The 15,099-nt window shown below is 54.3% G+C and overlaps 1 protein-coding gene across 1 annotated transcript; it reads left to right on the plus strand.

The window, feature by feature from the left end:
* The first annotated feature begins 9,583 nt into the window (after nt 1–9,583).
* Nucleotides 9,584–14,878, plus strand: CCL26 (C-C motif chemokine ligand 26). Its single transcript, XM_004620879.2, has 3 exons — nt 9,584–9,675; nt 9,758–9,872; nt 14,743–14,878. Exons 1-3 carry the CDS (start codon nt 9,603–9,605, stop codon nt 14,837–14,839), a joined length of 285 nt encoding a protein of 94 aa, XP_004620936.2. The 5' UTR covers nt 9,584–9,602; the 3' UTR covers nt 14,840–14,878.
* Nucleotides 14,879–15,099: the final 221 nt, after the last annotated feature.

A 15,099-nucleotide genomic window follows, 5' to 3' on the forward strand; every position in this document is an offset into this window, starting at 1 on the left:
GTCCTTTCTCCTGCCCGCCCCACCTCTTTTCCCAGCTTTCTCTCTCTCTTTTTTTAATTTAGCAGTCATTTATTTTGCACTACAGAAACTGTTTAGTTTAGTTTAGTTTTGTTTTTTGCTTTTTTGGATCACACATGACAATGCTCAGGGGTTCCTCCTGGCTCTGCACTCAGGTATCACTCCTGGCAGTGACCAGGGGACCATATGGGATGCTGGGAATTGAGCTGGGTGGGCTGTGCAAGGCAAACACCCTACCCTCTGTGCTATCGCTCTGGCCTCAGAAACTGTTTAGTTTGATGTAGCCGACTTGCTTTTTTTTTTTTCCATTTTTCTAATTGAATCACAGTGAGGTACATGTTTGAGTTTCAGTCACACAATGATTGAACTCCCATCCTTCCACCAGAGGACACTTTCCACCCCAACGTCCCAGTATCCCTCCCGCACCCGCCCCCCACAGCTTTGTCTCTTAGAGGGTTGATATCACTTCCCAGAATTGCAGGCACAGCCCTTTCCAGGAATCCCCTCAGGAACCCGTAAATACTCTTCCCCGGGACGCTGGGTCTGTGGGTCTCTCCACTGAGGTCCTCCCCGGTCCCATCCCGGCCTCAGCAGAGGCAAACGGCAGGGAGAAATTTTGTTGATCATGTACGTGTGATCTGGATTTATTCTCTGGAATATGAAGACGAACTCCACATCCAGGGAGAGAACCCCAGGCACCCCCTCTTCCCTTGGCTCCCACCCAGACCAGCCCCTCTTTTTAACAAAGGCAGATGAGGACTTTGACATTTCCTCATTCCAGGGGGGAAATACCCTGCAGTCAGCCAATTTCCTCGGAAGGATCATGTCTTCTTTGCCTAATTCCTAAGCTGACAGGCGTGAGGGGGCCTTGGGGAGCCCTTGGGGGGACCAGAAACAACCGCTGGTCCCCACTGTCAGGAAAAGTGGTTTTTTTTTGTTTGTTTTTTTGTTTTGCTTTATGGGTCACACCCAGCGATGCTACTCCTGGCTCTGCACTCAGGAATTACTCCTGGCAGTGCTCGGGGACCATATGGGATGCTGGGAATAGAACCCCGGTCAGCCGCATGCAAGGCAAATGCTGTGCTATTGCTCCGGCCCCAAGAAAAGTGGTTTTCTTTCTCTTTTCTTTCTTTCTTTTTTTTTTGCACCACTCCTGCTGGGTTTGGGGCTGTTCCCAGCACAGTGCCCAGGGCCTGTTCCTAGCGATGCTGGGGGACCCTGTGGCACCGGGGAGCAAACCTGGGGCTCCCCAAAACCCCAGCTCCTGGGCTCATCTCTTGGGCCAGAAACACATTTTCTTTTCTTTTTTTTTGCTTTTTGGGTCACACTCAGCAATGCACAGGGTTTACTCCTGGCTCTGCACTCAGGAATTACTCCTGGTGGTGCTCAGGGGACCATATGGGATGCTGGGAATCGAACCCGGGTTGGCCGAGTGCAAGGCAAACGCCCTACCCGCTGTGCTATCGCTCCAGCCCCCAGAAACACATTTTCCCCCTTTTCTTCTGGGACCACATCCAGTGATGATGTTCAGAGGTGACTCTTGGCGGTGCTCAGGGGACCCTGTGGGAGGCCGGGGATCGAAGCCGGGTCAGTCATGTGCAAGGCAGACGCCCTCCCCTCTGTGCTGTTACTCTGGCCCCATTATTTTTCCTTTACATGGTCCCGCCCTGCATCTAGTGCTCAGACCTGGACAGCGTCCTCCCCCCCCCCCCCCCGGGCACTGCCCGCTCCCTCCCCCGACCATACAGACCCTCTCAGCACCTGGGTTTCCTCTAGCTCACCCCTCAGTGAGACTCGCTGCTTATTCACTAGCTATGGGGCTCACCCACCTGGCACTCCCTGGACAGCTTCCTCGAGCCAGTGGCCACACCCCTTCCCGACAGCACTAATGACTCCCTCCTCATGGGGTGACCCTGCCTGGGGCCCTCTCCAGCCTTTTTTTTGTGGGGGGGGCTCACACCTGGCGATGCACAGGGGTTACTCCTGGCTCTGCACTCAGGAATTACTCCTGGCGGTGCTCAGGGGACCATATGGGATGCTGGGAATTGAACTCGGGTTGGCCACGTGCAAGGCAAATGCCCTACCCGCTGTGCTATCACTCCAGCTCCTCTCCATCCTTTTTTAAATTTCATTTTTTTATTAAATCACTCTGAGATACACAGTTATAAAATTGTTCTTGATTGGCTCTCAATAACAGTGTTCCAACACCCGTCCCTTAACTGTACATTTCCCATCACTAATGTCCCCAGTTTCCCTCCTGCCACCCCCACCTGCAGTCTACCATTACAGCAGGAACTTTCCTTCTCTCCCCACTCTGTCTCTGTCTGTCTGTCTGTCTCTGTCTCTCTCTCCTTTTGAGCATCATGGTTTGCAGTACAGCCACTGTAAGGTTACTATGTTTATCCCTTTACCTCCTTTCAGCACTCAGTTCTTTTTTTTTTCTTTTTGGGTCACACCCGGCGATGCACAGGGGTTACTCCTGGCTCTGCACTCAGGAATTTCCTCTGGCGGTGCTCAGGCTGCCATATGGGATGCTGGGATTTGAACCCCGGTTGGCCGAGTGCAAAGCAAATGCCCTACACGCTGTGCTATCGCTCCAGACCCAGCACTCAGTTCTTGTCGAGAGTGACCATTTCCAAGCATCATGGTCACAGCGGTCCCTTCTCTGTCCTAACATCCTAACAACCCTCCCCCCACTTGTGGCAGTTTCCAACCGGGGTCAGTCCTCCAGCCTTTGTAAGGGAGGAATTTTCTTTTTTTTTTTTTTTTGTCTTTTTGGGGTCACACCCGGTGGTGCTCAGGGATGACTCCTGACTCTGCACTCAGGAATCCCTCCTGGAATGACTCGGGGACCCTGTGGGATGCTGGGGATCAAACCCGCATCAGCTGCGTGCAAGGCAAACACCTTATTTGCGGTCCTATTGCTCTACTTCCAGAAATTGTTTTTTTTTTTTCTGCTCAGGGCTCCAGTAGAATCCGTGACAGAGGCAAAGATCCAGGTCACCCCCAAGGGCCCGCCTCTGACATGCATTCGGCTTCAGGCTGTTCACGGCCACTGCCCTGGTTTCTTCTCACCCTTTGGGTCCCTGTGGGCCGGCCCTCATCGATGGCTGCAAACCACCATCCGGGGAGACTCGGAAACGAGGAGCGTGTGGGGAGGTGAGCACTTGCCTCCAGAGTAACGGTGCAGCAGGAAGCTACGGCCCTTTGAGAGTGCCGAACCTGGGCAAGAGGGAGCCCGCAGCAGCCAGAGAACTTATGCCCGCTGGAGGTGGGGCACTTGGAGCCAGACCACGCGCCAACATGGCAACACCCCATCACAGGGCAGGGGGGAGAGCAGGATGAGCAGGAGACAGGCGCAGCCTGAGGCCAGGACACTGGCAGACGCACCCCAGAGCAGCCCTGAGGTCACCCGAAGACCACCCCCAAGCATGAGGAAGTGTGGGAGCAGTGGGGGGTGAGAACGGAGAATCGCCAGGGCTTGTTTTTCTGGCGAGAGTCTCTGAAGGAAGGCTATTCCAGGCTGGGGGGCATGGGGCGATGGCCCAAAGGACTGAGTGGGCCTGGCTTTTGTTTCCCTTAGGCACGGCCGTTAGGAGGGAGCACTAAGCTGGGAGTCCTCAAGCATCACTAGGCATGGCGCTCCATTAAAAGCAAATAGAAGCTTTTTAAAAACCCCATCCCCTGGAGAATGCTCCGGACCCTAGACCAGGCCAACAACACCGGGGTGCCAGATGGAGAAGGTGCAGCCAACCTGCCATCTCCAGATGGAGTCCTGGCGACACTGAGCTTCTACTAACATGGCTCCGGTATGTGAGACTGGGACAATCTCTCCAAACTTACAAGGCCGCGCGACATTTCCTGATACACACACACACACACACACACACAAAAAAAAAAAAAAACCACTCAGGAATGGCTCTGCCACCGTTAACGTCCATTATCCCAGAGGCACAGAAACCATCTCGGAACGCAGTGGCTGCTGGCAGAAATACCTCTGGACTTGGGGGCTGGAGTGATAGCACAGCGGGGAGGGCATTTGCCTTGCACGCGGCCAACCTGGGTTCGATTCCCGGCATCCCATATGGTCCTCTGAGCACAGCCAGGGGTAATTCCTGAGTGAAGAGCCAGTAGTGACCCCTGAGCATCTCTGGGTGTGACCCCCCCAAAAAAATACCTCTGGACTTAATACCAGAATCCCAAAACTGGGCGGCCACTTTCGAGACCATGCAACATCATATGCTCTTTGTTATTGACAAAAGAAAACATACAATCTAATGATGCCATTCCGACAGGTCTGACTGTTGGGGGTAAAACTCCAAATAATGATAGTGAGTTTCCTGTTGAAAATTGAATGTAATCAAAGTAAAGAGAGAGTAAAGTGAAAATCATCTGCCACACAGGCAGAGGGGGAGTGGGAGGGGGGGTATGCTGGGGTTCTTGGTGGTGGAACATGTGCACTGGTGAAGGGACGGGTGTTTGATCATTGTTTGACTGAGACTTGATCCTGAAAGCGCTGTAACTGTTCTCACGGTAACTCAACTAAATATATATATATATTTTTTTTTTAGAAAGAAAGAAAGACCATACTAAATGTGATTTAACTGAAGGGGTGGATGGGAACTCTTGAACTAATTTGCCCTGAGATGGCATAGGAGGAATTTCCTCCTTAATTCTTAAGAATTTAGATACATTCTTTCTACCACGAGCTAATGAAATATAAAGAGTTTAGAATAAATCTTTGAACTTTAAGGAGTGGTGCAATTGTGACAATATGTGTCTCATATTTTCAGTTCCCAGAAAGTGTCTACTAAATCTTCGTTGCCCAGGCACGCTTCTCTTACAATTCCCCCACTTTCTCCCCGTGATTGAAGCCCGACCCATAAATTCTGCTTGTCCCTGTGACCAGAGTACAGAGTTGTACACGGCAAAGGGCTGACTAGCAATAAAAGAACAAATGGTCTCCTTTGGTCCTAAAACAAACAAACAAACAAACAAAAAACTGACAACCCATCCCCCACTACCCCCCATTAAAAAAAAAGAAAGGAAGGAAGGAAGGAAGGAAGGAAGGAAGGAAGGAAGCTGAAAGATAACACTGTTCTAACAGTTACTTAGTGGGAAGGCAGTAATTTATTCTTTAAAGTGATTATAGTATTAGAACTTCCTTAAATGACAGGGGACAGGCTAATGGTTGCTTCTTAGCAATTGTTGGAAACACAGAATTTTGCTTGATTTCCAGAAGCATAAGAAATGACCCAAGTCAAGTTAATCTTGAAAGAAGTTTTCTTTCAAGAAGAATCTTGAAAAGGCCTCTTGTTGGGGGCTGGAGCAATAGCACAATGGGTAGGGCGTTTGCCTTGCACATTGCCGACCTGGGTTTGATTCCCAGTATCCCATAAGGTCCCCTGAGCACCGTCAGGAGTAACTCCTGAGTGTAGAGCCAGGAGGTAACCCCTGAGCATTGCCAGGTGTGACCCAAAAAGCAAAAAAAAAAAAAAAAAAACAAAAACAACAACCAGAAAAGGCCTCGTGTCTTTTCCATTAATACGAGGGTCGTTATTTCCAGAAAAAAAATATATGAACGCCCCTGTCTCCCTCAGTGAGCACCCCCAAAAACGGGCTGCTTCTCTGGGCGCCCGCCCAGGTCCAGCCTGGCTCCGCGTGAAGCCACACCCCCGGTCAGTGCCCACATCTGTCCACGCTGCCCTGCCCCCCCCTCCCCTAGCCCCCCCCCCACCCCGCAGACGTGCTGCGTGAATGAGTCAGGGAGGGAATGAATGGACGCGTGCAGAAAGGAGGCCGACAGGTGAGCGGTGAGTGTGAGGGGTGACGTCACCGTCCGCACCGGGCTGCCCACAGGAGGAAGGAGGGGACCCTGAGCAGCCGCAGATCCCAGCGGCAGGACGTGGTGGAGCCCCGCCCCCGCCCCTCCCTCTGCTCACCCCCCACCCCGTGTCCATCCCCTCCTCTGCCCTGAGGTTCCGCACTGCAGGTTCCCTCCTGGCGGTCCGCGCACAGGGCGCTTGGCCAGAGGCGACGGTGATGGGGGGCAGATGTCCATTCCCGGTCCTCAGCTGTGCGGCTGATTCCAGTCCTGGGTTTCCAGTGGGTGGAGCCCCAGCTGGCCATGGGGGCAGCCTGCACAATGAGAGTCTTTGTTTGTTGGGGGGGGCACACCCAGTGGTGCTTGGGGGACCATGCAGTGCCAGAGGTGGAACCCTGGTCCCCCATAGGCAAAGCCCGTGCTCCCGCCCGAGTCCCCCTGGGGCCCCGTGGCGCTGCTCTGTGGGCTGCCTGCTCTTCTCTTCCGCCCTCCCCTCCCACCCGCTGTGGGTATTTTCGCCCCCCACCTCCCACTCAAATTCTTGTCTGGAAACAACTTCTTGGGGAATCAACCCCAGGCCCAGAGGAGGAGGGGAGAGACCCAGTCTCAGGGCGGGGGTGGCTGTGGAAGGAGTCCAGGGACAGAGCTGGGGGCCAGACTGACGTGGGTGGGCTGAGCTCAGAGGCTCAGGTTCCCTCCCTGACCCCCCTATGTTTCCCAAGCACCGCCAGGAGCCACCCCTAAGCATTTCTTGGCATGACCCCAAAACAACAACAAAACTTTTTTTGAATTTTTGGTTTTTTTGTGCCACACCCAGCAGTGCTCAGGGCTGACTCCTGTCTCTGTGCTCAGGAATTACTCCTGGAGGTGCTTAGGGGGACCCTATGGGATGCCAGGGATCAAACCCGAACCGGACGCATGTAAGGCAAGTGCCCTCCCCTCTGTACTAGCTCTCTGGCCCTGCAGCAAAAATTTTATTTTTCTTTTTGGGTTACACCCGGAGATGCTCAGGGGTTATTCCTGGCTCTGCACTCAGGAATTACTCCTGGCGGTGCTGGGGGACCATATGGGATGCCGGGAACTGAACCTGGGTCGGCCGTGTGCAAGGCAAACACCCTACCCACTGTGCTATTGCTTCAGCCCCTGCAGCAAAAAATTTCAAGCAAAAATACATAAGGACGGACCTTACTATCGCAGTCCCGTGGCTGAGAGCGTCCAGGGTCGGGAGACTCACCCCTGGTTTCTCTCAAGGCTTCGCTCCGTGGCACTGACAGCCGCCAGCTCTCTGCTCTCAGCATCCCTTGGACTTTTTCTTGGCTCGTGCCTCCCCACGTTCTTCCTCAGGGATAGTTTCTGTTTTGAGAATTGTGGCTCAGCGTGAAATACAGGGGACTGTCCAGGCCTTGGACTTGGGGTTCGGAATGTCCTGTGCCTAAACGGCAAAATCCCGGCTCTCGGGGGGTGAGGGCGAAGCCTCAGTCGCCGGGAAGAGGCTGGTCCACGGAGCAGGATTCTGGGCCAAGGGGTGGCCCCGGCCTTGAGCAAAGATTCTGCAGAAATTCTTTCCTAGACGTGCTCCCTGGCTGGCGGGACCCTGGTGTTCATGTAGGCAGCGGGAATAATCCCTGAAGAAGAGCAAGGGACGATCGCACCATCGGGAATGTTCCTTGGAAGGCAGCGCCAAGGAAATGGGAAGGTGAGCCTCAGGGCGAGCGGAGAGTTCACAGTGCAACTGTATGGGGCGCGGTCTGGCGTGCTGCTCTGTTGATACACCCAAGGGTTCTCCTTGAGGGGAGAGAGCGCTGGAGACGTCGCCTCAGAGGCAAAGGACGGTGCCCAAAGTGGGCCGGCTCCCCTAATTTGTGATCACTGCTCCTCTATTAGGAGGAGTTCGGCCTGGCTCAGGTCTGTCACTTGCTGGGAAGTTGAGCTCCTGCCACCTCTTCTCACCCATTGCAGGGCTTCCCTGGCTCATAGATGCCCAGGGGTGCTCACAGTGCCCTGTGCCTTTGTTGGATTCTTCTCTGTGCCACACTTTCCTGCATCGTTTCCCAGTTCCCATTGTTTCCCACCGTCCCCCACACTCTAGCGTTTGCCCTCCCTATATCTGGTCTGTGGAACTGGAAATAAAAGTTGTTGACTATTGTCTGGTGATGGGTCTGCAACCTGTTCCTATCAGCCGTGGAACGTCTATCGGCCACTTCCGGTTTGGGGCTATCACAGACCGTCTCAGGTAAACACAAGGTCCCTCTCTGGGGGGCTCAGGCGGGGAAGCGGAATTGCTGGGCTGTCGTGGAAGAGTTGGTCTGCTGAGGCATCCGTCAAGGCCTTGGTGTCCACGCCGCTCCAAGTCCTTGAGAACACGTTCTCTTCCTGTCTGTTCCATTGTCTTCATCTTTGTGGTTTTGTGTCTGGTATCACAATGTGGTTTCAGTTTGCATTTTCCCATGACGAATCAAGCCCCTTTTTGGAAATGTCTTATTCATCATTCATCATTATTGATTAATAAATCATCATCACCTTTGTTTTCATCACTTTTGTTTCAGGTGTGTGTGTGTGAGTGTGTCTGTGTGTCTGTGTGCATGTCTCTCTGTATTTGTGTGTGTGAGTGTGTGTGTGTGAGAGTGTGTGCCTCTTTGTGTGTGTTGTCATTTTTTTTTCTTTTTGGGTCACACCTGGAGATGCACAGGGGTTACTCTTGGCTCTGCACTCAGGAATTACTCCTGGCAGTGCTCAGGGGATCCTATGGGATGATGGGAATCGAACCCAGGTTGGCCACATGCAAGGCAAACGTCCTACCTGCTGTGCTATCGCTCCAGCCCCTGTGTGTTGTCTTTTTGAGCATTGATTTCTAGTCTTCTTTGTATGTTCTGACTCTGGTCTGTGTGCAGATTTCTGGTGAATTGTTTCTTTTGGGGTGGTGGGGGGCAGGGGTGAACACATACCGAGCAGTGCTCAGGCTTACTCCTGGCTCTCTGTTCAGGGATTACTCCTGGCGGGGCTTGGAGGACCATATGAGGTGCTGGGGATCGAACCCAGGTCGTTCACTTGCAATTCTGAGAGTCCTTCCCCTGTGTTATGTCTCCCGCCCCCAGGCTTGTTTCATTTTTTTCTTTTTTCTTTTTTTTTCACTTTTTGGGTCACACCTGGTTATGCACAGGGGTTACTCCTGGCTCTGCACTCAGGAATTACTCCTGGCAGTGCTCGGGGGACCATATGGGATGCTGGGAATCGAACCCGGGTTGGCCGCGTGCAAGGCAAAGGCCCTACCCACTGTGCTATTGCTCCAGCCCTCACTTTTTGCTTGTTTGACTGGGAGCTCCAGACAAGAAGAGACTGCTCCCTCCCATGGCACTGAGTTAGGAAGGACCCAGCCCAGAGCCGCCTTCTGGCGCTGAAGGAACCCTGTCTGGAGAGGGGGCTGACAGAGGAGCTCATGGCAAGCTGAGCTCAGCCCTCCTTCTGGATTAACCCATTGCATCATGAAGCAAATTGAGGTCACTTTGCCGGAATTACTCATTGCATTTCCTCTGAATTTGCTTTTCAAGCCATCAGACAGCTTTAAAAATGTGCGAACAAGACAATAGCCACAGCTGGAGACTCTCCTGCTGGCTCATGCCTCTGCCCTTACACACCCCTTGCCCCCCTTCCCAAACCACAGAGTTCCCAGGAATGCCCCCTGGGGACAGCTCAGCCCTATAACAGGGGCTTCAGAGGGACCTGGGAGAAAGCCGTGGCCAGCCCAGCAGCCTGCAGCAGCATGAACAGAGTCCACGCAGCCCTCCCGGTCCTTCTGGCCTGCTTGCTCAGTGTCCACCTGGGCGCCACTGTTCGTACGTACCTGCCTGCTCCCTCCCCTGCCCTTCCCGGCCCGAAGCTGGGGGACCCAAGAGCTAATCTTCTCCCCTTGCCCAGGGAGCAGCGATGTGGCCAAGTTCTGCTGCTTCCAGTTCAGCAACAAGGTCATCCCCAGGAAGCTGGTACACGCGTTCGAGTTCACGCAGAGCAGCTGCTCCCAGCAGGCCGTCATGTGAGTATTCCCCGCCCGGTGCCTCATCTCCTGCCTCATTCCTTGGATGGGGCCAGGCGAGCCTTCCCCGCCCCCACCCCGGGGCCCCCAATACTGCTCACTAGTGTGATCTGAGCTTCGATGCCCTCAAGTCCCACCCACCCCAGACTAAATTCAGGGTATGGAGCCAGCGAGATAGTACAGCAGGGAAGGCACTTGAGTTGCAGGCAGCTTCAGTCCCTGGCATCACAGATAGTTCCCTGAGCACCACCAGGAGGGAGCACTGAGCCAGGAGTAAGTCCTGAGCATTGCCACATGAAACCCAGCCACCCTCCCCCGCCCCAGCAAGCAAATAAAATGAACTTGGTTGTGGTTTTTTGGGGTCACACCTGGCGATGCTCAGGGGTTACTCCTGGCTCTGCACTCAGGAATTACTCCTGGCGGTGCTCAGTGGACCATATGGGATGCTGGGAATCGAACCTGGGTTGGCTGCATGCAAGGCAAACGCCCTATCCGCTGTGCTATTGCTCCAGCCCTAAAATGGACTTGTTTTATGTAAACATAAATTGATTTTATTTTGGGCCACCCCCAAAGCAAAACAAATGCTGGCTATGAAAGAGAGAACAAGGGGTCAGAATAGGAAACTCAGGGCTTTGAAAGGCCATGGCTCAGGGGCGGGGGGCTGGCGCCAAGGTCTGGAGCACAGCCTTTGCATGCACAGTTCATTCCTGGCACCCCACGGCCCCTTGAGCACTGCGGGAGGGGCAACTTCTGAGCACTGAGCCAGGAGTAACCCCCAATTCAGAGCCAAGATCTAGATTAAAGAGAAGAAACATTCTGATCTCTGCTGCATTAGGCAGGAGCCTTCCCAGAGAAATGAGAGACCCCGAGTGGGGGCCAAAGCTCCATGCGTTTCCTATTAGATTGAGCAAGAGATTATTGTGAAAAAAGTGAGAAAATTTGGGAGGCTCAGGGAATGATCCAAGTCCTCTCAGCAGCTTGGGTCCTCCCGCCTGGCCTCCTTCTGGCCAGGACTGTGCGATGTCCTGGCAGTGAGAACAGGTCTCTCTTCTGGGCCTGGGGACCTGGCTCACAGGGCTGGCCACCTGCTGGGGCCTGGTCCCCTGGACACCACCAGGAGTGTCCCCCCGGCCCCTGCACCCAGCTGGGAAGAGCCCTTGAGAAGCACTGGGGTGTGCCCCAAGAATATTTCTGTTTATTTCCTCCTGATACAAAGAGAACATTTTTTACGTGGGAATCTCTTTTTAAAATTTACTTGGTTTTGGGGGCTGGAGCAATAGCACAGTGGGGAGGGTGTTTGCCTTGCACGGCCGACCCGGGTTCAATTCCCAGCATCCCACATGGTCCCCTGAGCACCGCCAGGAGTAATTCCTGAGTGCAGAGCCAGGAGTAACCCCTGTGCATCACCAGGTGTGACCCAAAAAGCAAAAAAAAAAAAAAATTTACTTGGTTTTGGTTTTGGGGCCACACCGGCGATGCTCAGGTGTCTCCTGGATCCCGGCACTGCTCAGGGGACCCTGTGGGATGCTGAGGATCAGACCTGAGTCAGCTACGTGCAAGGGAAGCGCCCTCCCCGCTGTCTATCTCTCCATAACCAGTTTTGGTTTGGTTTTTGGGCCATACCCGACTGTGCGAAGGGCTCACTCCTGGTGGATCGGGGAACCATACGGGGTGCTGGGGGTTGAACCTGGGTCTGCCACATGTGAGGCAATCACTTTCCCCACTGACTATCTCTCTGGCTCCAAGAGAGTCTTCTCTCTCTCTCTCTCTCTCTCTCTATCTATCTATCTATCTATCTATCTATCTCTCAGTGATGCTCAGGGGTTACTCCTGGCTCTGCACTCAGGAATTACTCCTGGTGGTGCTTGGGGGACCATATGGGATGCTGGGAATCGAACCCGGTTCGGCCACGTGCAAGGCAAACACCCTCCCCGCCGTGCTATTGCTCCAGCCCCACAAAAATAATCTTTATACGGAGGGGGGGGGGCACATGGCCGACCTGGGTTCGATTCCCAGCATCCCAGAGGGTCCCCTGAGCACCGCCAGGGGTAATTCCTGAGTGCAGAGCCAGGAGTAACCCCTGTGCATTGCCGGGTGTGACCCCAAAAAGCAAAAGCAAAAAAAAAAAGAATCTTTTTACAAAGTGGCATATCCTGGAGTAACGCATTCTGCCATCCTTTAGCATAGTCACAAGAGAACGAACTTGGTGCTGAGAAAATCTCTCCAGAGACCCTCGAGGGGAAGCGGGAGCCTCTGGGGTGAAGGGACGGTGCAGGGAGAGGGGGAGGTGAGTGGGTCATGACCGGGTTGCCTTGAGGTGTCCCAAGCAGTGACACACCTGGTGGGACAGGAAGGCAGAGGCAGAGCATTGCGCTCCACACCTGCGCTCGGCCTTGAACGAAGGGAGCTGATTTTCTTTTGTTTTTGCCTTAACATTTGTGTGTGGGGGGGGGGGTGAGGGAGTTTGGGCCAAACTCAGCAGTACTTGGTGACTACACCCAGCTAAGCACATAGGAGTCACGGTCAGCCCTGGCTGTTGGGGGGACCAGGCTGTGCTGGGGATCGAACCTGGGGCTCCAGCAGAGCAGAACATGTGCTCTGGCCTTTGAACTATTTCTCTGGCTCTTGATTTTCTTTCTTTCTTTCTTTCTTTCTTTCTTTCTTTCTTTCTTTCTTTCTTTCTTTCTTTCTTTCTTTCTTTTTTTTTTTGCTTTTTGAGGCACACCTGGTGATGCACAGGGGTTACTCCTGGCTCTGCACTCAGGAATTACCCCTGGCAGTGCTCAGGGGGACCATATGGGATGCTGGGAATCGAACCCAGGTCGGTCACATGCAAGGCAAACACCTTACCTGCTGTGCTATTGCTCCAGCCCCTCTTGGTTTTCTTTTTCTTGTTGTTGTTTTATTTTGCATTATTTTTTGGGGGGCCACCCCCCAGCGGTGCTCAGGGCTTTCTACTGGCTCTGTGCTTGGGGATCACTCCTGGCAGTGCTCAGGGGACCCTATGGGATTCTGGGGATCGAACCTAGGTTGACTGTGTGCAAGGCAAGCGCCCTTTCCGCTGTACTATCACTCTGGCCTCAGGGAGCTGGTTTTCCAGTGAAAGACACAAGCGATTCTGGCACTGCTTTGGGGGCACTCGAGGGGGGTCTCAGGGCCAAAGCTGAATGTCACCGTGAGACAGTTAGGATGGAGAGAGTTTCCTGGGTCCCCAGGTATGAGGTGGGGGTTCCTCAGAAGGTCCCGGGTCTCCTCTTCGCCCTAGGTTGGTTTTCAGGAGCTTGACAGGCCTCCCAGCCACGGAACTGGGGGGTTGAGCCGTGACACTAGCGGGCGCTGTGTGGCCCCGGGGAGTCCGGGCGGCTCATTCGCAAAGGGAAAGTGTGAGGCCTTGGGTGAGGATCTCTGAATCCGGGGTGAACAGTAGGGATCTGTCATTGCATTGACCCCTGAGCCGCCCCACCCCCCCCAACTTAGGTGCCACACTCGACCCAGAGGTGAGTCCCATAGACAAAATTCATTCCTGGGGGGCCAGAGCAGTAGGACAGTAGGGAGGGCACTTGCCTTGCCCATGGCCAACCCGGGTTCCATCGTGGCCAGCCTGGGTTCCATCGTCAACATTCCAAACATCAGGAATGCTTCCTGAGTACGGAGCCAGGAGTAACTTCTGAGCATTGCTGGGTGTAGCGAAACAAAACAAAACAAAAACACAACTAAAAAGAAAAAAAAATTCACTTCCGCTGGCTCCACCCTCTCCCTGTGCCCCATCTTTTAGCTCTTCTTCTGGCCCAAGAACCTGAAAAAATTGAAGGAGGCTGCAAGGGGTTCTAGTCGCTGATGGGAGTTCTCAGGTGCACAAGACGCCCCACACTGTGACCTTAATGAGCTCCCGGGGGCGGGGGGCCACCAGAGCCGTGGGGACAGGGACCTCACAGGCTGATGGGCTAAGGTAGTGCGGCAGATGGTGACAGGGTCCTTGGGGAGGATGTGAATGTGCTAAAATAGAGACTGGGGGACCCAAGTGACAGGACAGGGGGGAAGGCGGGGAAGGCACTGGCCTTCCACGTGGCCAACCCACACCCCACGGGGTTCCCCCGAGCCCCAGCAGGAGTGATCCCTGAGCCCCAAGCCAGAGTGGGCCCTCAGCACTGATGGCTGTGGCCCCCAAAAGAGTGAGAACTGTCCTGGTTGCACCATCTCTGAAACCCCCGAAAGCCATGTTGCACACCCCAAAAGGCTGCATTATCTCTGCTTCAAAGCTGTTTTATTAAAAAAGGATATGCCCAGGGCGGGGTGGGGTGTAGACCTAGAATGTGAAAGTTTCTATTTTGTTTTGGAGGAGGGGTCCAGCCTGGTGGTGCTCAGGGATCACTCCTGGTGGGCTCAGGGGACCCTGTGTGCTGTCAAGGATCGAACCCGGGTCTGCTGTGTGCAAGACAAGCGCCCTCTACACTGTCCTGCCTCTCTGGCCCCAAACACACTTCCTAGCAGTGAGAGGAGTTGAGGGGCCCAAGGGTCAGTGGAGGGGTTGGGGGCAGTCCCGCCCCCCCGTTTCTACCCACGTTCCAGCAGGTGATAGATCTCAGGCCATCACCCCGCCCCGGCTACAGCAGGCCCTTCCCTACCCCCTAGTGGTGTTTGAAAGCCGGCGAGCCCCATTCTCCACTCTGTTCACTTCCTGTGCGTACCCTGTACTGAACATCCGTGTGGTCAGGGCCAGCAGGAGGTGAAGGACCGCGGTCAGCTGGAGCCGCCACCGCAATGAGCAAACCAGAGTCCCGTGTGCTGGCTCCATCTCCCCAGCCCCCCAGAAGCCAGCCCTCTGGCCGGGGCGGTGATGACGACGGTCTCTCCCTCACTCCCACCCCAGATTCATCACCAAGAGGGGCCGGAAGATCTGCGCGAACCCGAAGAAACCGTGGGTGCAGACGTACCTCGCTTCCCTGAAGGGCCAGCAGCAGCTGTGATGCCTGTGCCCACGGCCGGGCACCTCGAGAGTTGCTTCCTGAGCTTCTGGGGGTGGGGGGTGGGGGTGGGGGTGGGGGGTGGGGGCGATTTCTCACTTCTTTCAATAAAGTTGCTGTTGTCTTTCATAAAGATCTGATTTGGGGGCTGGAGTGATAGCACAGCGGGTAGGGCGTTTGCCTTGCACTCGGTCGACACAGGTTCGAGTCCCAGCATCCCAAATGGTCCCCTGAGCACCGCCAGTAGTGATTCCTGAGTGCAG

This window comes from Sorex araneus, chromosome 4, assembly GCF_027595985.1.
Source record: "Sorex araneus isolate mSorAra2 chromosome 4, mSorAra2.pri, whole genome shotgun sequence".
Taxonomy (NCBI): Eukaryota; Metazoa; Chordata; class Mammalia; order Eulipotyphla; family Soricidae; genus Sorex; species Sorex araneus.

What these genes read in the sequence shown, in the direction of transcription:
- CCL26 (XM_004620879.2), top strand. Translation starts at nt 9,603, where the DNA reads ATGAACAGAGTCCACGCAGCCCTCCCGGTCCTTCTGGCCTGCTTGCTC. An exon ending in CCACCTGGGCGCCACTGTTC is followed by an intron (nt 9,676 to 9,757) that starts GTACGTACCTGC and finishes CCCCTTGCCCAG; the next exon opens with GGAGCAGCGATGTGGCCAAG. An exon ending in TGCTCCCAGCAGGCCGTCAT is followed by an intron (nt 9,873 to 14,742) that starts GTGAGTATTCCC and finishes CTCCCACCCCAG; the next exon opens with ATTCATCACCAAGAGGGGCC.